Source organism: Temnothorax longispinosus, chromosome 7, assembly GCF_030848805.1.
Source record: "Temnothorax longispinosus isolate EJ_2023e chromosome 7, Tlon_JGU_v1, whole genome shotgun sequence".
Taxonomy (NCBI): domain Eukaryota; kingdom Metazoa; phylum Arthropoda; class Insecta; order Hymenoptera; family Formicidae; genus Temnothorax; species Temnothorax longispinosus.
In genome coordinates this window covers 14,834,334-14,858,640 of record NC_092364.1, presented here as the reverse complement: position 1 = coordinate 14,858,640, position 24,307 = coordinate 14,834,334, and the positions used below count along the sequence as shown (strand labels likewise).

General features: G+C 34.5%; 1 protein-coding gene across 5 annotated transcripts in view; it reads left to right on the top strand.

Moving 5' to 3' along the window:
- The window catches only part of LOC139816842 (uncharacterized), a 91,313-nt gene that overhangs the window by 10,567 nt on the left and 56,439 nt on the right, over positions 1–24,307 (top strand). For 3 of the 5 annotated variants that reach the window (XM_071784611.1, XM_071784610.1, XM_071784609.1), the window contains one exon: positions 10,826–10,922. In XM_071784611.1, coding sequence (XP_071640712.1) covers positions 10,840–10,922 — 83 coding nt within the window. In that variant the 5' untranslated portion in view covers positions 10,826–10,839. Of the gene's footprint in view, positions 1–10,825; positions 10,923–13,713; positions 15,527–24,307 lie in introns of those variants that run through there. The other 2 variants (XR_011733096.1, XM_071784608.1) reach the window with 1 other exon arrangement.

Here is a 24,307-nt window from a genome sequence, read left to right as displayed (position 1 = left end):
TGGTCGTACATAGTTAATTAGTAGAAGAATGTTCGCCGATTAAAACTAGGTCACGCGACTGACGTCCATCTCCATGCCTGACCGGGTGATGATATAGTTATTCTTAGCTCCCGGAGAGGTGTGAGAGAGGGCCGCCGCAAATTGCAGGGGTGCATTGTTGACATCATCCCGCATTCTCGCGTTGTTCACGTGAATGAACGTTATTGCATCTCGTCGGCCTGCTCGACAGCGAGAAGTTCAAGGGCATCGATCCGATCGTTTTTAATGTTCACGCTAATCGATTAATCGCTTTCGCCGTCAACGATAAATGTCTTACAAGTTGAATTATTTTATTTCTTACTTTCTTTTTTCTTGAACCTTAATTATCGTAAATTACGGTGATATTGAAGGTATTTTTTGCGAGTTAGATCTCTTATTTGCGTATATATACATTAAATGCGTAATAAGTATTTTATTATTTCTCGCTGTTTCGTTTATTTGATTTTAAGCAGGGTTGTTTCGGGGTATCAGATCCTCGCATCCTCTACTTAAATCTGCAAATCAACCAGCCCGAATTTTTTTTCCCTGTGGCAGACGCACCTGCCGCAGGTGCAGGTTTCCTGCCAATGAAATGACCTACGTTGTAGGGCAATGGCCAGAGTGCGAGCCGAGTAATCTCACATGTAGGCCAATTACGATGATTCGTTTATTAAGGATATTTTGCGGCATCCATCTATGTTGCATAGATATTAATTAAAAAAAATTTTAGCTATTGTTGAATTATTATTCTATAAAAAAGACTAAAAATTTAAAAAATTACAATAAATATGACAAGCATTGTTTTCTAAAAGTAGCATATTGAAAATAGCATGAGTAACGAGTAAAATTATATTGCGATTAAATTAAAAAAAACAAAAGATATATAAAACGAATTTGAAATTGACATTTGGAGGACTATAATTGTATGATCTCGAGCATCATAGTGATGTATCGAATTCTATATAGAGAGCAGTTAATTTAAAAATACATCGTTGTATTACGTATATGAGTTTTTGGGAACAGCAATTTTGAAAGACAAAAGTAAAATGGCGTAAAGTGTATTAGAAGTCCGTAAAAGCATGATAAACATTCGACTTGTATACTATGATATAAGTTGCATAAACAATGTCCGCTTAATTAACCCTAATTGTATAGTATTTTAGGTAAGATATATTGTGTTTGCGGTACCGCGTGAGTGCTATTATGCGGAGGTCTTCTATCTTATCGTCCGCGTAAAATAAGTGTTGCTTGCAAGCGCGTCGCGTCCTCGACGGAAAAGTCGAGCCCGCGGAAGATTTCATGCTTATCGCATAAAAAGCGGGTATGCAACTGCGCAGCGATATCCGACGCTCGCTATTTCTGCTAATAGAAAGAGAGAGGATACGAAGTACAAAGTTACCGTCGATATTGACGCGTTTCGCACACGGATTGCGAAGGTCGGAAGAACGCGATCGTGTGTACGACTGCTTTTTCAAATTTCCGATAATCATTATTTACCGGATGCTTATGATCAGAGACTCACGCGTACGAATGCCGAACATCACAACTTCCATTCGTGAACTATTTAATATCAACTATCAGTGCAGCTATTCTATAAATAAACCGTACGTAATTTCCTGATTACTAAATGTCTCTCTCAGATTATATACTTTTTATTTCAATATATTATTGCACTTTTTTAAAGAGAGCAATATTGATACGTTGTTTGTTAAAAATTAACTTTAAATTCAATGTACAATAACTTTTTTTGCATTATTTTAGAACTTAAGATTTCCGATATAACAAGCTGGAAATTGCTTTTTTCTACGTATTACGAAATATTTTTCACTGAAAACAATACATTCTAATTATGTAATGACACAAAAATAAAAATAATGGGCTAATACTATACTATATGTTTACGTGTTACTTCTGTAGTAACTTACGATAATTCATTCCGCGTAAACGAGTGAATTATCGTTAAGTTTACTACAGAAGTAACGCTCGCGTAAACGTAGTATACATATATATAAAGTATATATGTATATATATATATATATATTTTTTTTTTTTTAATATAAAAGAATTACCTACACTTGTTGCAAAATTAAACTAAAATAAAATTACTATTCACAGTTTAAGAATAAATTTTTTGTATTAACCGATAGCCGTATATTTTATATACGAACGCGAATACGCGAACTGTTATACGATTTAATGTCATCATTATAAAAAAGTTAATTGGAATAATGTGATATTTAAAGATTACAATACTTCTTTCTAAAAGTAAAAGCTCTTGCTTGTTTTTCTTCTATCGATAGCGACACAAAGTAACGATACTTTATCCGATATTGTAACTTTAACACATGAACTTTCGCTTACCTTTTAACGCTCCGTTTAATTCGCGAGCATGTGCTCAACGTCACGCAGAAGGGATTTGCAACTATTTAATCGGCGGAATCGGTCACATGTGTAATGCATGGTCGTCCGTGTATTTTATTAAAACGTGTTATTGCCCTACCCAGTATATCAATATATACCGAGCGAGCAAACACACGAGACTATAAAGCAAACAATTCGGTACATTTTGAAGGCAGAATATAAAAATGATATAATTGTAAAGTAAAAACATTGATAAAAACAAAATTATATCGTAAAAATTATGTATTGCAATTATTGCAAAAAAAATTATTTTTAAGAAAGTTTTTGTATATGTAGGTATGTGTGTATATATACTATACAAGTATACATGTATAGATTTTTATATATTTTATTGATCAATTATATATATGATTATCGCATCCAAATTATATTTATTAATTTAACATTTAAATAACTTGTTTTTGCATTTGTAGTGTAAAAAAATCATTTTTCTATTATCTTTTATTTTGTCTAAAAAATATTTTATAATTTAAAATCTAAATTTTTTTTTAATATCTATATCGTGAATTGAGGGATATATAAGTAGATCTTTAAAGTCGCGAATGGATGAACAATATCTTTAGTATCATGATTTCAAACGGATTTTAATATAATTAAATTTTTATTTGAAGTTATATCTCGAGTTATATTTAGTATTATAAATAAAACCATTAGACTTAAATTAGTTTCATTGTTAAATTGATTATTGTCCGGATGTAATTCAAAGAAGCGTTCAATTAAATTTTATAAAGAAAACGTAATTGCAGAAACATATAATCAAATTCTACGAAAATGCGAATTTCCTGGAATAGATAGAACTTCCAGGGAATAGTACCTATTATATGAGAAATCGAGAAAACTTTTGGCTAAAGTAAAGTTGTATCGCTATATAACGCAACCAACATATTTTTTAAAGATACATGTGCGAAAATACATATATATTTGTTCACATCCGCTTAAAAGAAAGAGAAAGTGAGACTCATCAGAATCATTTCCTCTGTTCTCGATAAACAGGAACAGTATATAATGGCGCAAGAAATGTTGGTCATCGGTAATATCAAGTTTACTATTACATTGCTATCTTCAATCTTTCTGCCTGACAAGGACTCGTCGACAAGTATAATTTGAAGAAACTGATATCGTCCACTACATTAGAATTAATTTATTTGCGTAATATGTCATGCACATTAATAAGTCGCTAATATCGTTCATATCATGAGCTCGTCCAATAAGCTCTCGTTATACTCGGTGATATGAAGATACATGACTCCTATATCTACTATGTTCAGTTGCATTAGGTCATCGCATGCCCTAGTTTAATGTTATGGATTGTTATTGCCATGTTAATACAACACGCAAACAGCCAATAAAATAATGCTGATTATTTATAATCAAGCATCTTGAGTATCATATGACGTTAATTTTTCTCAATGAAAATTTACATGTGTTATAATGTATTGTAGTTCAACGTATTGAAATATACATAATTTGATTACGTCAGATTCTTATTATTCTGATGTAGTCGATATCCATTGATTAAAATATTAAAAAATCTTATGCCTTTTAAATTGTAATTATCACGCTACTTATTAATTGTTATCGTGAATAAAAGTTGCTATATATAATCGGTTGAATTTTCATTAAATAGAGGTTTATCATTTTCTGTTTTTAATTATATAAACGTGAAAGCTAGAACACAAGCGATATAGTCATTCGATTGCGAAATATTATTAAGTCTAGAAATATAAGTACTTGTTTATATCACGCGCGAGTATAGTTTTTACGAACGTATCACGAGAGATCACTTTATATATCCGATAGACTCTCATTTTCCGTGGGTGGCCGTTGAACTCGATACACGTTCTACGAACTGAAGCGTATCTACGGAGAATCTGTGTATTTCAAAGCGCGGAGGGAGATGCACATGTAAAATGTATGCGTCAGCCATTTATATACGAGAAAATGTGTGTACTTGATTCGTGAGATATATTCTCATCTATAGTTGCATCTTTAAGAACATCCTACACTTCTACGTGACATAGTTGTACGATAAAATATCAATAAAACCGGAATCGGTTGCGAGATGTTGCTAAAGCTTTGCATGTAAGCTAGCAAAGCGCATTTCCATGACATTGGATATTATGACATGTGTGTGACGACAATATGACCGTGTTGGTTACAGTGACAGGACATTGTTGTGGCATTCAATCTCTGCGTAGACATCATGTGTCATGAAAGCGCGTGTCTGCAAATATGACATAATGTGAAATTGGTCTTAATATCGAGCATACAGTGCAGAATTTATTACTCGTTCTCAAGCATATATGTTCATATAAACAGTGTGTATAAGGCCATTCACATATCTCTGCAAGAATCTGTATACAGCAAATGTCATATGGTTTACATAATGGCTACATAATCGTCACATGATAAACCAAAAAGATTATTGTTATTCGAAAATGTTCAAACTTAATATTAGTTACCACAAAACTTTTTTTTAAGAATCAGTAATTTATTAATTAAAGAATTTTATTACATTAGTGATTAGTGGACATCGGATTTTTTACGCAGATTGATGAAAAAGACCAATTAATAACTAAGATTACGTTATTTATATAATTTCCAACATATTTATACCTAACATATGTTGCAGTATAAAAGATGTTGGATATTATAAATAACATAATCTTAGTTATTAATTGTTTCTTTTCACCAATCTGCATATAAAAAATCCGATGTCTAGTGATTAGTTTATTACATTAGTGATTTAATTAACAAAGATGTCTTTTTATCCGCGTTGTTCCACATTATATGACTGTATCGTGTTATTAACTTCTTGGGATCAATACGTCGAATTAGGACTATTGTATGTTCAGACATAAAATGATTATTCTGTCTGTAAGTCGCAAGGTGACATTTATTGTTCTAATTTTAATTGCGGGTGGCATTTATCACGTTTATTAGAGAAAATATTTAACAATCCCTTATAGAAATTTAATACTGTAAGTGATTTTTTGGCTAGTGATTAATCATTTAAAAGCACTATTAAAAGCACTATTAACAGTGCTTTTAATAGTGTTTTTAAGTGATTAATTACTAGCCAAAAAATCACTTACAGTATTAAATTTCTATTAAGGGATTAAGTTTAGTTAAACGTTTAACGAATGAGTAGGCTGTCTTAAATACATATCGTATAGTGTTCTATAGTAAGCCAAGCCACGTGTGCCTTCTGTCCCGTGTTTCAGGGGCAGAGGACTCTGACTCCTATTTTACCCAGATACAGTCTCTTACTCTCATGCTGCGGCCGTAATGTATATGTAGTGTCTCGAAGATATCTATAAAGTCTTCTTGAAACATGATTACGCTTCCAAGAAAGAACACGCGTTCAAAGATTAAAAAATAATTTGCATGGTTCGCCATTCTCATACCGTTTGTGCAAACATATTATGACGTTATTGTTACACATAACAATATTCCGTATCATGAATTTAGGATGGTAATATTAGCTTTCTGAAAGTAGTTTTCCGAACTTAAATGAGCTTTTAACGATTTAAAGTGTTGAAAATTTTAAAAGATTAATATTTCAAACTTGCCAATAGCGCAATTAGTTCTCGCGGCAGAATCGTAAATTTTGCAGTGTTTACGATGTCAATGTCTGATACCGTCGCCGCGTTCTTTAAACATCAATGGTATTAGCGTTGAAAATTATAAAGTGTCAAGGTTTAGCGTACAGATAAAAATGTAGACAGAAGGAAGTAGACGAGTGTGGTAGCGAAACCAAATTGGTTCGAGAGCGCCATCGAATCGAGAAAGAGAGAGGAGTCGGTAGCAACGGGTGGTCGCGCGTGTGCATCGAGACGAACGAGTTTCGTCGTCTCTGATGACCGACGTGTCGAACGTGTTCCCGACCGGGAAAACAACAACCCGCGACCGGGAATACACGGGGTTTACTCCCTCGTGCACCTGCGTCCCACGCACTCCTCTCATAAAATTTACCGTGTCACGTTGTGCGGTTTAACCCTCGCGACAATTCCCGAAAATCAGCCCGCCTGGGATGAACAAAAGAAGTCTAGCGTCTAGACGACTGGATATTATGACGTGAAGCGACAAGGAGGGTTTCGTTATTGTCTTCTTTCTTCTCCCCCTTTCTCCTGACCGTTCGACATTTGCATTTTCGTCGCGCAAAATTCGGCGGTTTAATTAATGCTCTTTTAGTGTTCGGCTTGTTTTACTAGTCTTGTATACATTACATATACATTATAATTTCTAACTACTCCTAAAAAAGATAGAAATTCTTTTTTTATGCATTACGCGACGCTGAGATATAGACTTATATTTTATAAAATAGACGAATCTATAAGTGAGCTTTCAATGAATGAGAAAATAATCCGAATATATATATCTCTGAGATTTGTTTAAAATATTATAATAATATTCTGACAGCAAAAATTATGGGAATGTGATACGAATTTAATTATGATAAAGATTCAAATTGACCAGTTGTGTATTTCGTAAAAAAGAGTGATGATTATACATTCTTTTAAGGTTATTCTCTTTTTAATCATTTTAAATAGTAAATTTTTTAGTTAGAAGAACAAATTGTAAATAATAGACGAGAAAACAAACAAATATAAAAAATATATGATTGTTTTTACGAGATATTTTCGAGATTGATTTACGGAAGCTCTTTTAATATCAGACGATACAAGCGCTTCATATAATATTTGCCATGGACTCTGGATTCTAAATGTCTAGAATTGAGTGCATCATACGTATGTTACCTCTGGCCGTCTTATCAGCGCTGTCGTATACTGCAGTATACTGCGTATGCAGCAGAACTTAGTGATAGTAATGCAATGTCAACGACCTGATATATCAACGCGGACCTACCTGACACCAGTTTCTTGATATTGTCACTTATTCGTCATTCATCTCTCTGAGAAACTCAGAACAAAGATTTGAGAGAGAGAGAGAGAGAGAGAGAGAGAAAGAGAGAGAGAGAGAGAGAGAGATTCAAATATTTTGATGACATACTTTACTGCATTATTAACATTATTGTACATGATTTATGTAAATAATATATTCTCAACCATGTTATGCAGACGTTTGCAAAGCTGTTTGATTCTCGAGAATTTTCGTTCCAAGTTTGATTCAATGTGTTATATAGTGACACCTTGAATAATCGAACATTTTTTTTAACGATTTGCATTAATCATTTTTTTTTTATTAATATGGAGAACCTAATGTAATAATGTAAAAAGATCTTCTCTTTCTTTCTGTCTCTCCTTTCTCTCTCTCTTTCTTTCTCTCTGTTGTGAGCATCAATATAAATTACTTTTAATTATTTTATTAAGGAGAATAGCAAAATTAATCTTAACAGTATTTTTCTCACTATATTTTAATCTTAAAGGTAAACAGTTTTTATTGATGCACACTTTGAAAATTATACGTGAGGGTAATTAATGCATGACATGTCGATGAAAATTTTCTTAATATTAAAGTACGAGGGAAAAAGTGCTCTGGGGTAATTTCATTATTCCGCTTGTTTAATTAAGTACAATGTGGCAGAAATATTTTATTGAAGAGCGTCTTTATTCTCTTTATTCATAAATACAAATTAAGTTTTATTTTACACAAGAGAAATGCTGTTGTCAGAAGTGACTGCTGTTTTCTCAAGACGATGAAAGACAAATAATACAATATTGATCTCGTGCTGCAATAAATATTTAACATCGTTTCGTTGCTTTTATTTAACTAAAAAATATGATCGAAATTTGCTCAGACTTTATAAAATAATTATTCTAGTCTGTCTATAAAAATAACCTTTTTTTTTATTTTGTTACACATTACGCATATTTACTTTTGGAAATATGTGTTTTACGTACTTTTACATATCATGAATTGGTAGCTAAATCTTCTTGAAAAATGCATCTAAATGTTCTCTCAAAGGCTCGATCGCTTAATCGATCCTTCAATTCTCCGCAAATATCAAACATTTCAAAACCTCGATATGACGGAGCCCATCAATCCAACAGAATTACTGCAGCATCGCAATGATTGCTGCTGCTGCTGCTGCTGAAAACGCGGATCTCTCGCGTGCGGTACGCTTGAGATCACGTACACGCTATAATCTGTATAGTTGCGTGACCATGAACAAAGACTATATACCCTTGATCCTGGGCAGCGCCGCGCGATTGTCACGAATTAGCGCTCAGTGCACTTGAGACCGTTCTGCACGGCGTGGTTTATCCGCGGTCTGAAACGTTTTGATTTCGTCGGTTCGCCGTTCGCCGAATGTCGGTCAACTCGGCATCGGGCCGGCGCCGCGGCGCGGCGCACGGCGTTTTGTGCGCTACGACAAATCGCAAATTCTCGCGTTCACGCTCGCGCGCGCCCGTAGAGCAACGAAGCGCGATCAACGATAAATTCTGCTTGTCAGAACTAACGAATTTGTGAAGTTCATTCTGGGTGTGAGATTATATCCAAGGTGAAAGTCAATAGCTCATACCTGGCGAGTTTTCAATTTTAACTGGCGTTCGATTTGTCATTTATTTCGATAGTAAAATTAATCGGATATCCCAACTTGTTAAAATAGATACAATGCAATCTGGGAATTTTTAGTGTACTTTTTATTTACGCAATTTTTATTTACTCTATAAAACAATTATATTCTATAAAATTGTAAGTAAATAATCGATTAAGGCTTGACGCAATTTATTTTTAACTAAAGAATATATTTTAAATAACAAAAGAGAAAAAATAAAGATATGGAAACGAATATAGATATAGAATAAGGTAAAAGATATTATCAATTAATATGGAAGTAGAAAATATGAGTAGTATACACGTTGAGAGAGAAGTTGCTGCGTACTTCCCTGTCTTGTTCGTTTCTAACTTTAAAAAAAGGTTCTATTTCTACATCTTTATCCTTTATCTACTATATTTACATATTTACAACAAGTTTTAATAAATATGTAAAAGACCTTGTTCTAAAATTAGATCTACGCAACTTATAAAACAAACATATTTGAATAACATTTAAATGACACTAGAATTGTCAATAAATAATTGATGGAACTGTGATATGACGTTCACATTTACGTGTTATATTTTACGTGCATATATAATTACGATTAAAATATCTTAATATCATTTATATGATAAATCACCGAAAATCTCTCTTATGCTCTTCTTCTGGTAATATATTATCTAACAACCCTACCATATTGAAACCCAATTTAAAGCTATATGCATCATGATTGATCAGTTCCGTACATTTCAAACATTCATTTGATGAATTCCTGATTTTTTTCACACACGCGATACAATTGAATTGGCGCTGTAGAAGAATAAGTAAAACTGATTGATTCCTCAAGTAAAAGCATTGAAGAGAGAGGGAGAGAGAATAATATTCTAATACTTACATATTCTACTTCAAGGAGTCAATGCATAAACGATAAATATATCGTCATCAGTCGAATGATATAATATATATTATATATATTATATATTATATATTATATATTATATAATATATAATATATATTATATCATTCGACTGATGACGATATATTTATTGTTTATGCATTGACTCCTTGAAGTAGAATATGTAAGTATTAGAATATTATTCTCTCTCCCTCTCTCTTCAATGCTTTTACTTGAGGAATCAATCAGTTTTACTTATTCTTCTACAGCGCCAATTCAATTGTATCGCGTGTGTGAAAAAAATCAGGAATTCATCAAATGAATGTTTGAAATGTACGGTTAAATAAGTATTTTGCAAATGAACTTTGCTTTACTTTCTCCAATAGCAACCGTTTAAATATAGAAAACCTTCAATTCTTTGCGCGATTTATTCATTGAAGAATAAAGTTACGCATTGCGACAAAACTGAACTTTGCACTGTAATAAAAAAATTTATTGTAAAGTGATTATGGACTAATAAACGAGCAAAAAAGATGTTACAAAATTAAATTAATATTAACTTCAATACTCCAAAATGGAACGTTTCAACTACACCGACTTTTTATCATCATCAGCCAAATGAAATTTATAGAATAAAAACATTTATAGAATTGTCAAATGTAACTTTATTTTTCAATTTACGTTTTATTTTTGAAACTTTTTTTGTTATGGGTACAAGTATCTTGCATTGCAATATGCTTGTGACATATATGTATATCTTGCAATGCAGTGGGCATCCTAATATTTAAAAATTGCTCGTGCAAAATGTGAAAAGGAGATTGAATTAATACGATATAAATTGAGTTAGATACTCTTATAACTCAGTCTCTGTGAAATGTAATTACTCGTATACGAAGGTTGAGTTATTACATTTCGCGCGCTTACACGATCTTATCAATAATGTAGCAGTTCTAAACTAACAAAGCATCGTCTTGATGTGCAGAAAAGGTCTGAAAGATGAAGGATGACGTGGACGAAGATGACTCCGGCACGTCCTCTTCGGGTAGCACGTCCGTGCCTGAAAACACCATTTCATATGGGTAAGTCAAGATTGTTGTACTTTAGATTGGCATAATAATATCTTCTTATGATAATTTCTTCTCCATGTAGTGATGCGATAAGTGTAATACTCGTGATAGGAATACATTTTAAATTTTATTTCTTCCATTAGAACATTATATGTTAATTGTTATTACAGATTATTAAATTGTTAAATGAGATATAGATCTTTATTAGTCGCCTAAATAGTATTTATGAATCTTTCTTAATTTACATGTACATGAATGTAATAATTGAGTATTTTACGTATCGGAAAGAAATTGTTTTACGATGATACGCTCCTTTAGTTATACAAATACGATACTATTCGCTAAGCTTGCAGCGCGAGGAGAAAAGACTTGATAAACTTAATCAAATGACCACATGGTTAACTAAATTTTAAAGCGGTGATCGCACATTGAAAGTTTAAACTAAGCTTTACTCAATGTTAATTTATTCAAGAAAAATTACGCATGGAAATCGCTCTCTATACCTATAATAAATTCGACGTTTGTGCACAAAGCGTTCCGCGTGTGAGCGTTTTGATTTAAGAACGTGAAGAGCTGTTGTATTTTAATGCAGATGAAGCTATGCTACAAAAGTACCGTGGAGTTTACTGTTAATTCAATCTGCTTACGGATACAAACTCCCTGAATGATCGCTGCTCTATGATTAATTAAGCAGCCGTAAGTGTGGCGCATTACTGTACTTTCATCTAACCGGTATTATCAACTTGTTGGTGTTAGAGCGTGGCTGATCAAAAGGGTTTTCGCTCTTCGAATTGTTTGATGTCAAAGCTTTTACACCTACCATGTAAACACAGCTTTAAAATCGGCTTTAGCTACTTTTTTTTCTCTTTTCACGAAAACATTGCGCAAGTTACAAGTCTCTTGAAATGTTATTGTACAATTATTTCATGCAATTTCTATCGCGATTAAAGTACTTAGAAATATAATGTTAAAGTTGACATGTATATACATATGTACATGCCAATATAATTTATTTATCAATAATTATAACTTTAATTGTAATAATAAAAGTTCTTTCATGATTCTCCCCCCCCCCCCGAATATCTAATTATTTCCCGTTGTCGGTTTTTTACATTACTGAAATTACTCATAATATAATTGAATAATTTAAATGCGGAAAAACGAAATGTTTCTGTTAGATTGCAACGTAATATCACGTGAAAATAGGTATCTTAGTAATTCTTATTTAATATTTTTAACAATTATGATAACGGATTTCCTACTTCTATCTAGAATTAGAATGGTAGATCAATAGAATATCTGCATGCACACAAAATGGACAAGTTATTATGTCATTCGATATTTTCGTGACATTTTACTCCAATCCGCATATAAAATTGTACGATAGATCGAAATCACAGGCTATACATATATCTTATTTGCGGACAAATATAAGAAAAGTAACTCGATATCTCGTGCGCGCGATCTTCGACTGTAATATCGCTATAAAAGGGTTATAAATGAATATTTACTTTGAATGATAAAAAAAAAAGGAGAGCGAAATCGGGCAATGCTACGAAGATACAAATTATTGATATTCGCAGCGACGCAAATACACGAAATGTCACGTGGAATAAAACCTTATTGGATGTTACGAAGTGCGCGCGCGGTTACCGCGATTACCGTTTCGAGGATTACTTTTGCGAATTTTGTTTGCCCATTCGTTTGAAACGCGAGGCCAATGCAGTTGAAAAAAAAATCGCGAATATCCGATCGTCGCATTGGGTGTAGATCGGTTATCCGGAAATTCAATGCTTCACTTGTTATACCGAAATACTTGTAGCGAAAATCATTATCGATATTCTTTTGCATTGGTAGAAATTTAGCAAACTTCGCAGTCGTGTTTCAAATTCAAACATCGACCTTCGCATTCTGATGTGACATCGGTTTAGATTGCTAAAAAAAAAATAGCTTCTTGTTCACGACATTATATGTCATAAGTCACATAAAATCCCCACAGTAGCTCATCATTCGAAAGATCGGAGTCTTGTTGTTGAAAACACGCAATTCTCCTAATAATAAACTTTTGTTTAGGAGCAGCAGGCGGTAAAAATAGACTTGCGCTGTCACGTTTAATTATAGTAAATTAGTATACAATATAGGGGGGAATATATTTATCTTATATATATATAAGATTTTCATATTATGTGATTACATCGTAATTAACCACGAGGTAACGACAATTTTACTAATCATCTATGTAATTGTTTACACATTTAGCTTATAATCTACATAATTAATAGTATTATAAAGTCATTATGAAATCATGTATTGATATCCTCATATTTTATCCATCTAAAATACATACATCGAAAGAAAACGACTCGTCTATTGTGAGCGTGGTTTAAAAAGCACCTTGTGCGAGCGCGTAAGCATTCACGCGACGAAAGAGAAAGGAAGAAACAAATATGTCGGCTTCGCATGTGCCTTGAAACTTCTTTCTTATCGCCGGCCTGTCGGTGTGAGCGTTCCTTAATAACGTATCGTTATCACGCCAGGCGCACGAATAGACGAGCGGCGGGAGAAGACGAGGGGAACGATTGGTCGTCGCCGCGTGGGGGGAAAGCGCTGATTGGTTACCGGGAGTGGGGGTAGCGCTCGCCGAGCAGTTCACGTCCGACTGCCGTAAGTTGTGGTCTCGCCGGGTACGCTCTTCTCTCTTTCTCAGCCGCTCTCTCCTCTCGTTCGCTCCATTCGATCCCGGTCTCCCCGGGCAGGGCCGCCGCGTGTGACGTTCCGCCGGCTGACAGTTTTCGCGATTAACTCGCGCGTAAGGTGCGCAATGTCGCCGTGTCGTCGCGTCGTGTAGACGGCGCGTCGTAGTAAGATTTTGTGTGGAAAAACACATTTCCCGCGCGCGCGTGCACGCGAACGCGTGCGTGACCACGTCTCCTGCTGCTTGTTGCGACACTTGCGACGTTGTGACGACCGGCGACCGGCGAGTATAGTAAACAGGTGACGCCGACAAGCGGAGCAGAACGGAACGGAACGGCGGCGTTGTGTCGTGTCGCGTCGCGCCGCGCCGGTAGCGGTTGACCTTTTAAAACTCACGGTGCGTCGCGCGGTAAATTGCGCGAAATAGCAGCAGCGGCCGCTGTGATCGGGACGGTGTTCGGAATAAATCACCGCTCCGCACGACCGCGCGCTAATACGGTGGACCGCCGTTCGGCATACCGTGTCAAGGCCACCGGCGGCGAGTTCGCGCCTCGTGTCACTATACGTAGCGCACTTCGATCTCTGCGCAATACCGGAGGAAGAAGGATAGGAAGAAAGAGAGAGACGGAGAAGGAAAAAGAGAAATCGCGTCGACTGTGAACCCCTGGATCGCGATCGTCGAGAAACTTCGCAATCGCGTTCCTCAAGATTCATCTCTAATCTGAAAGACGGTGTCAAGGTCGCACTTCCGGCGAACATTTTACGAGCGGCGGGAAGTCGCGCCGCGGCGCGACGTAGCCCGCTCGATTGCGACAATAATCGCGCGAGCGCCCGCGCGCGCGCGCGCGCGCGTGTTTGTCGAACTGTCATCAACAGACTCCGATGCATGGGATTGATAAAAATCGCGCGAAAGTGCCCACGTGACAATCTCGGTTTGGCGGGTTTCACACAGTGAAATAGTACTCGTGCGCGCGAAATCCCGCAGGGAAGTGTTGAGTTTATTACGTCGAAGAAGATCGTCACACGGTCGATGTTTGCGGGATAGAAACGCGGATATATCGCGACAGGAGTGGTCCCGCGGGAACAATACAGGAAAACGTTCGGCGCCGGGTATACGCTCCTCCATCGATTGATTGATCGACCTCTCGACAACTCTTCGTGTAACGTTTGATAGAGGCAAGGCCGGGGAGGATTAGAGAATTATCGCCGCGCGTGAATAAGCTATCGAGCAGCCGCGCGATTAATCGCCGGCTAACCGGCTAATTTTAATTCGGCCGGCAAACAAGTCGTCGCCGTATGCGATAAGGCGCCGAGGGGAGAGACATCGGCGGCGCGACCACGACGACGCGACGCGTCTCTCCGGACGCAATGCTGCCGTTCTCCAATATGGCGAGCAACGCCCGCCGCGGGAACACCTGCTGCGAATTGCGACCTACGTTTACCGGCGCGAACGCGAGTGATTGTTGAGTAATATAAATCGTGGATAAGGACAAGAGTCGCGATATCGACAGTCATCGTTGCCTTCGTGACGTAAAAAATTGCGAGACTATTGGCGGATAGAGAGAGAGAGAAAGAAAGAGAGAGAACTAATTGAAAAGTTTGCAACCTGCAATGGCCAACGACGACGGACGAACGTACTTTGTACGGGCAGGCGGATGAAGGAAACTCTCTTTCTCCATTATATTTATTTATCGATAAATGTACCTCGAAGTGTACGGCATGTGGCAGCAGCAGCAACAGCAGCAGCAGCATCATCAGCAACAAGCGTACTTGAGGGGTTTGCCCTCGCAACATCCGCAGCAACAGACTCTCCATCCAGGGATTATCGCCACGGATAACCACGCGTCGCATCATCCGCATCAGCAACATCATCATCACCCGCAACATCATCGCACTACCATTATGGATTTGCCGGTACCAAGGTCAGTCTCGTTGTCTTATTACGAGATAAAGTCGCTGGGTGTATCACACAAGGCAAACGGATATAGGTATATGCGGATAAGGACCGCATCCAGTCACGCTTGGATTTTAATCGAACGTGCCGCGAACTTGGTTCGGAATGTCGCGGAGAGAGTATATTCCCATATCTAATCGTGGTTTTTCTTATTATTTTGATAATACAACTTAAATGGATCTTCTCGTTCTCAGCTTAATTAGGGTTTAATCTTTTTCAGTCATATATATGATAAACTATAATTTTATTGGCATTTTACCTTTAGCCTTACCGTGCATATATATATATATATATAGCGAATGATAATGAGATGTGTATCAATCTCGCGATGCCATGCTTATTATGCTCTATGAATCGCATTCAAATGGAGAATATTTCAGAATCCCGGATCGTTAATTTAATGACGTTAATTTATATAATAAATTTGGAATTGGCCTTTCCTTAAGAAAGTCTTGAGATATTTCATCCTTTATTGCCACCGTCCTAAATATTTGATTATAAAATGTCTTGACTTTTAGGGCAGTTTGATATAAATCTATTTTTATTCTTTCAAATCGAGTGTTGAAAAATAAGAAAAATCGTTATATTTAATATATAAGCAATAGTTTGTTTAGAATATTAATATTTTTTTTTATAAAAGAGAAGGCTTAGCCGATATTTATATTTTGTCATGAAATGACTCGTAAATGTTATAATTAGTAACAATAATTGGCTCGATCTTAAACTATTATTAAAAAAAGAGAAGGCAATGGCAAAATTACGCGATATAGAAGAATTGTTATGAATAGAATTTCGTATATAAACATTTGTGTATGAGTTATTCGCCGAAAAATTTGAAAACGTGCAAAAATGCAATATATGTATAAACGTATATGTATTTATTATATTTCTATATATGTACATATACACAACGCAATCTGTTCGACATATAACATCGGCATTTACGATTATGTATTTTAATAGCGTATAAGGCCTTGGCTTTTGCTCTATCTAAGTACATATGTATAACCCTGTGTGTAGTTGCCGTGCAAAAATTCTTTATTCATAGATAAATTTATTCATGAATGCATAGTTGTTTTTTTCTAGCGGCCAACTATTTCGGTGATGATTTATTTCCACCATAAACGCGACAATATCGGACACCATGTCACATTTTTTTTTACATTTCGCTATATTTTAAATATTATTAATTTGCCTCTCGTCTTCTCTCGAAATCATTCAAAATTTCTTTACGACGACATCGCCAAAAAAACCGGTCGCGTTTTCATTCAAATGTTACTGCAACCTGTGTGCTTTTATCTTTCATCCTCTATAAACCGTATATCAACGTGTATATTTATGATCCGATTATGTCTGACATAAGAACTAGCGCGATTAATTTAGCAAAATACTACAAGTTTTGCTAAATGTTTTATTGCTTCTTTAGTTTTACAATTTTATATACGTAACCCATCTCTCTTTTCTATTTTTTGCGGACGCAAATAATACAAAGCAAAACTGAGATTTCTTCACCAAGAAATGTTAACCGATTATCTAACTTCATTATTTATTTGTCATTCGAGCTATGTTACTATACATATACATTATAGCTATACGCTATGCTCAATGATGATTAATGACGTTAAGAATTAAACGCAATTTTGTCACAAAATAAATATCTTTATTGCACCGGTGATAAAATATCATAATCTAGATCAACTCTTATCAGTAAAATTTGCGTTTTATTAATGTTGTATGTACATTTGTAGATGCACTAAAAATGTTACAATATCAGGTAAAAAATGAATTTGGCGTAAAATGAAAGTTTATTAAAACTATTACACAATATGATTGGGTTATTACAATTGAGAACAGGTTTTTATCCCTAGGATTTAAGATGAAGTGTATTATATTAAATGCTGACGTCTCACATTACTTAAAAGTTTATTCTATTATTAATAACGACAATTTGACTTGCAAATAATGTGCTGAATATTATCGCGCATGGCCACCTTCGAAACTGATAAGTTTGTGCACAAATAACATTGAAAGTATGAAAACTCACGTGTCACACGTGACGATAATGCTGACTATTGTAGAAACCAGCGACTAACAAATGAAACGTGGTTAATGTATGAAACTGAAGATTTTATTGTTTTGAAGACTATCTAATGCATTTATGACTAAACCTTTTTAGTTCTAGTGTGTGTCGTCAGATGCAATAAAAGATAAAAGTTTATGTTATCAATTATAAAAAAAATTCTACAACTTCTACTGCAAAGTATAATTTATGATCGTAATTATATTAGTTCGAAAATTATCTATATAAAAATGAGAAATAGTGTTTAATGTTCGGAGCTAAAGATTTTAGCGTTTACACGGCTGTTTAAAACGTTCGCAACTAAATTCTTTTCCCTTCCAGTTTTCATGGTGACTTACATTTATTTTCTGAAACTGCAAAAAGAATTATAAAACTTTTGTCGGAAAACATTGAAGTTATAAAGTTCTGGTAAAAGAAAATGTGAGTATAGTGACTATGAAAACTTATATGTTACATAGTATTGCCACAAATATTTGCGATATATTTTGTTTTGTAACTTTTTAATTTGCTATATATACATGATACAGTGCGCAGTTACTTATTTATATATTCGTAAAATTTATATTTCCTATTACAGGGAATAATTTAGAAAGAGTAAATTATATGCAAAAAAATGTACTTTTTAATCAGAAATTTAAGAAATAGTAGATATATTGTACAACTAGTGGGAAAAGTGGTCGATTCTGAATGAGTGTGAAGTTCATCACACTCATTTGGGCTCGACCACTCTTCCCACGAGTTGTTCATACTATTTTTCCTAACAAGAGCGTGAAACAGGCCGCTTTTCGCGCTTGTTTTACAATTTCATTTCTCCACTAGTTGAGAAATGGCTCCATTTTTCAACTAGTGGAGAAATGGATCGTTTTGCTCACTCAAAACAAGCGCGAAAAGCGGCCCATTTCACGCTCGTTAGGAAAAATGCATTTTTTTTACGTTTTGATCGATCTAAGCTTGTAAGTTATGTCAGAAAGTTAATATATTATCGTAGTGCTATGTAATATCTTGACAGTCGATGAATTTTCACATTATCAACAGTCATATAAGCACTCGTGTGAAAGATTAACAAACGATCGTGCTCGCCCGCTTTCTCGATTGAATTTTATATCGAACGAGACGAGCGATTTATTACATAAAGACAAACGCGACAAACGCATGATTCTGTATGGTTCCGAATTTACGGGTTGATTTGCATGGCGAATTAATTTAACTCGACGACCTTTATAAGGAACGACATAATAACGTCTTAATGACAGTCTGCCTCGTTTGCATGCTCTCAAGAGAAACCTCGCGAACCAAAAGAGCAAAGGGTATATAGTCATACTAGTATTATATTTGACAATTATAGCAGTATATCGATGATTTATTTAATAATTGGTCGTTATGTGTTCCAAGAAAGGATCCAACTAGATAAAAGCTAAACGAGGAAACTAATTAGGTCCTAGGATATATATAAAAGATAATAGTGAATGATTACGGAATTACATAATTCGATGATTAACTATATCAGAAATATCTACTATCGAAATTAGAACATAAAATTTTATAATATTATAGCTGATAATGTCTCAAAGGTTCTGCAATTCTTAAATCTTGATTTATATTATTATTAATTTAATTAGGTTATATTAAATTTTCTGGATGAACGTATTACTAAAATTAATTATTTCTTAATAAATAGGTTAATATGTTATTTATCAAAATTATTGAAACGATATTCTGATTATTAAATACAAAGTTATTTAATACAATTCAAAATATCGACTTTATTAACTTTGGCGAGATAATTAATTCTTTGTCTCTTGTTCTTTATAACTATCGCTGAAAAAAAATTTTTTTTTTCATAAGTTACAAAGAAGACAATACAGATAATTCGCATACTTGTCTGTAATTTATGTCACTGATCGCTATTCCTGACGTACATTGGGGATATTTGCAAATCATACTTTGAGGCTTTTTGGTTTGCAAATATGTCTCCCTGCATTCACGACGTCATTCCCGTCGTTGAAAATAATTTCGATTGCATTGTTCATGTATGATCGCCTGCGCCTTATTCACTCACTCGCTCGTCCCATCCTATCGATCCCATGAAATCGATCTAATAAATATAAAACATTGCTGCATAATAATCCGTCCTTTGCTGCTTCGTATATACATATTAAAATTATTGTAATAAATAAAATATGTTAATGTATTATAGAACTTTATTTTGCTTTCGCAAAGTCGAGTCACATTTAGATATTCTTATCAATTACAATTTAGGTTTAATTATTGATAAGTCCAAATAATTCAAAAACTTAAGTTGTCACAATTAATGGAATATTTAATATTACCTTCCTCATAATCATATGCGGACAGAAAGATCCCTGAATTTTCTGAATCTTTTATTATAACATAACTGACAACTTTTAACTGCAAATTTAAAATTATCTATAGTAATCGTACTCAAATCGGATTCGATGTGATTCTATAATGTATCGTGATCGGACATCCGATTCCTCGAGAATGTCGAGTATCAGCATGTCTACTATATCTTTTCGTCACGTGTTTTTTCGACAACTGATGAACGAAAATACAGGCTTTTTCGATATTCGGCAAGATGCGATTCTTGAATACATTTAACACTCGGAAGCTGATGATTCATTCTCGTTCTGTCGCTAGCAAAACTTGATGCATCTTCACATATTCATTTTTCTTCGCTTGTTACGTAACACTTGCACAGGTGTAAGAGATATAAGTATCCGTTAGAAGCTTACTGCCCACTTCAATTGTCATATATTATCAGCATCAAGCTCGAGATTAATGTTATCTTGGCATTCTGTAATCGGTTTTGACGGGAAAGAAAAGAAAATATCTGATTATCTAAAGAATACAAAAGATATTTGATGTTTCTAGGAAAGAAATATATTTTCCTAAAGAGCGTTTGAAAAATGTACAAAAGATTTCTTTTGTATAGCGGCAACTTTTTTGGATATTTGTTGTTTTTATGGCTAAGGCTTACAGTATTTAAAAACAAAGCGATTCTTTATATTAGTACTCCGAGAACGAGAACGTTTGATGTCGTTCCGTAAATCCAAAAAGCAGAAGTCGAGACATATTACGTGAGACAAACATCAAATATCTCTTTTATCTCCGTCGGTCGCTTTCATTCTAAAATATTGATTTATATAACTCTCGAAAACATGAGTTTTTTATCAGATTGCTACGGTAAACAAGTAACACGTTAAGATATCTGACTTGCGTAGTTGTAGAATTTGTAAATAGCTACAGTAATGCTGAATTATCCATTTATTGCTATATGGCATAAAGCCAGCTAAAATAAATTATTATTTGACAGTCTAAATATATCTATTGTAATACGCAAATGTAAAAATATGTATTTCTCTAACAAGATTTTAGATAACAAATTTCGAGTATAAACTGAGTATGAATTAAGTGAAAAATGAGATGAAGGATTCTCTGTTTACGGCCTTCCAGCAAAAATTTTAAGACGTGTCTAACTGAAACAACAATTCAGAGTGCCTCTCATAGTATTTGCATATTACGAATGGAGAAAAAATGTGTCCGTGCAGAATGGTGAAGATTGGGGCAAAAGGGTTAATGTTACTTTGGAATTAATTGAATAGCGCTTCGAGCAAGGAGACCTTGAACGGTCGTTTTGTTTGCCGACCATCGCGCTCATTCGCAGTTCATTCATACTCGCCGACAGTCATTGTCTATTTGTACTATTGCCTAGCTAGGCCTCGCTGGGTCGCGCGGTTCAACCTCGCCAAAATTGCCTGTAGAGACGCGCGACCTTCAAACCGTAGTCACGTTCAGAGGTGAAGGCTAAAGACAACCGCGGGCTTCTTCTGCACGTTTAAAAAGGCGCGCTATATAGGTGTCAAATTCTTGCTAGCTGCGAGATAAATAATCTCTTTCATCCAATTTCAGTATATCACATTAATGTCACTTAATATAGATGATAAAAATGCTTATTTTTTAGTGATAAGTCTCAAAAGTGTATCTAAAATTAATAAAATTTCTTTAAACAATTTTTATTTATCAAGATGATTTTAATATCGGAAATTGAAAAAATGAAGAAATGTAATAAATAAAAATTTGTCATAGTGTTTTCTCGAAAAGAAAAAGTCGATATCAAACTGATTAAAGGAGCATTTGATATGATTCTATAATCTCTGCATATAAAATTAGCTAATAGCTAGGTCGAGAGCTAGGTAATACAACTGATCATTTTTGTGTAATAAAAATAGATGACTTAGCAAAAAGACTTAAGTGTACAGTCCCTAATGTAGCGACGAAAAGCGTGATTTGCTTCTCTCTATTTCTTTTTTTTTAGGTTTTGAATATGAATATTGATTCTTCGGGAAAATAATATCGATTAAAATAATTGGTTTCAATTTAACCAACAAACTTAACAAAGATCGATTTTATCAATTGTTTTATTCAATGTCTTTTTTATTTTACTGTTTTATTCAATACATTCTTTCTATCCTGCATGCATTCGGCAGAAGAGGGTAATGCACGCGGGCGGGTATGCAATCACGCGTCATTTTCATCATGATACACGAGACCAATCGTCGCTTCCTGAATGGACTTATAAGTATGAATTGGTGTTCCGCTAAGCTAAGCCACTCATGTACCTCACACACATCGCGTTCGATCATTGCACAAATAAATTTACTTCGAGGAAGAAACTCATTTGTGTGTGTGTCCGCCAGCTCACGCGATCGACACTCGAAAATTACATCGCGGAAAAATATTTGTGTGTAGTTTGATTCCTTGTTGCCACATTTTTTTCACGTTGACATACAAAATTATTTTTAAATATATTCAGAGAAGAGTAACTAATAGATAAATCCCTTATGATAGCATTTCTATTTGAGAAATCAGATTTAATTGTATGTAAAATATTTATTTTGAAATAACTTGTTGACTCTTCTCGCAATTTTCATGCTTTTCCATGCATTATGTGAGAAGATAACATGTCCTTTTCTTACCAATATCAAAAACGTAATTATCACATAAGTAAAGAAAATATTTTAGGCATCTCGCGTTAGTTTTACCTTAATTTTTTTAATTTCGCACTACATTAAAGGATTAAAGGACCCTTCCCAGCCTCAAGCGAGTTTTTATTCTGCGCACAACATGTAAACTATTTCCCAAACTCTTCCTTCTAAGGCTAAAAAAGATATCTCTGATTTACTCTTCTTGTTGAAAGATTAAACAAATATATAGAAAATTAATCGATATTGTTCATATTAAAACAATCATTCTTTTTCTGTTTTTTATTTCATACCATGCCTTTTTTAGAAAGGGATTTACTCGGGGATTCATGAATACGTTGAGCTTGAAATTACATTAAAAGAATTTCGTATATATCTAATAATGATATGAAGAATATAGTATAAAGGAGAGAAAATGGCGGATTTGCAAAAAGCTATAGTTATGCAAGATTCTCCTGATTTTAATTAGTTTAATCAATAGCAGACGCATGGCTGCGTGGTAAACGGAGCAGGAACTCGTTCATTCGCAAACTATGTTCTCCCTTTTGCACCGAGTATTTTCCAACGTATGTTAATTTATTTAATTAATTACTTGCGGAACCTCGAGGGAACGTAGAGACTAATAATTTCTGCCTCGCTCGCGTTCAACGATTGAATATAAATTTCATATCGTTGAGGATGGTTTAATAAACGTAACATTAATATGATGTTTTTATATATTATATAATACTATTACAATAATTGTAATCTCGTGAAGTGCAAAGTATCATCAGCAAATTATTCTTCGGAATGATTAAAGATCGTGAAACAAATTGCATAAATGAACGGCATACATAATACATGCATTAATTTATACATTAATTTTATTCTAGAATATGTAGTAATATTTTTTTATAATGCTAAGCACAATGCTATAACTTTTAATTGCTTTTAATATGATTATCATAATGTGATTGTATCGTATTTTGTATAATTTTGACTTAACGACGAGAAAAAACCGTTCAGAGGGAAGGGGACGTTTCGTTTTCCTCATTTCTATTGAACTTAATTCACTCTATACGTTATATGTAATTCGTCGACTTGGTGCGAATGGCCTTGGATAATAATTTGTTGGGGCTCAAGTGAATATTTGCTGAATGCCATCACGCACTATTTTCGTCAATCCGCAGTATGCATTCCTGCACGGTCGAGGACGAATCGCTAGCAAAAAAAGCGCTTAATTCTGCAGAAAAGGAGGAATCAAATCATGTATTTCGAAAAAGAGTTCGGACAGGTGCATATAATAATGGAGCATTAATTTATTCTATAGCACAGTGTGTTGTACGCATAGCAAGTCATAATTTCCGAATGAACCAAGATACGGTAGATAAAAATAAATTAGAAAATCCGAGAGGGTGCATTCGAGGGAATACAAAATATCACAATCTCGTAATTAGAGCAGTCGCGCAATATCTTGAAAATTATTCTGAACAGATGTATTTTCCATGTAATACTCTATTCTTCTCGACATAGTAAGTACTTGGAGTTTTGTTTATTCCTTCTTGAATATTTCGAAAAAAAAATAAAAGTTTGAGATTATTACGCTTTGATTGAAATGTAACTTTCAATCTTTCATTTCTTGAATCTTAGTCAAGATAATTTTTTTCCCACTGCGTGTGCACGTAAT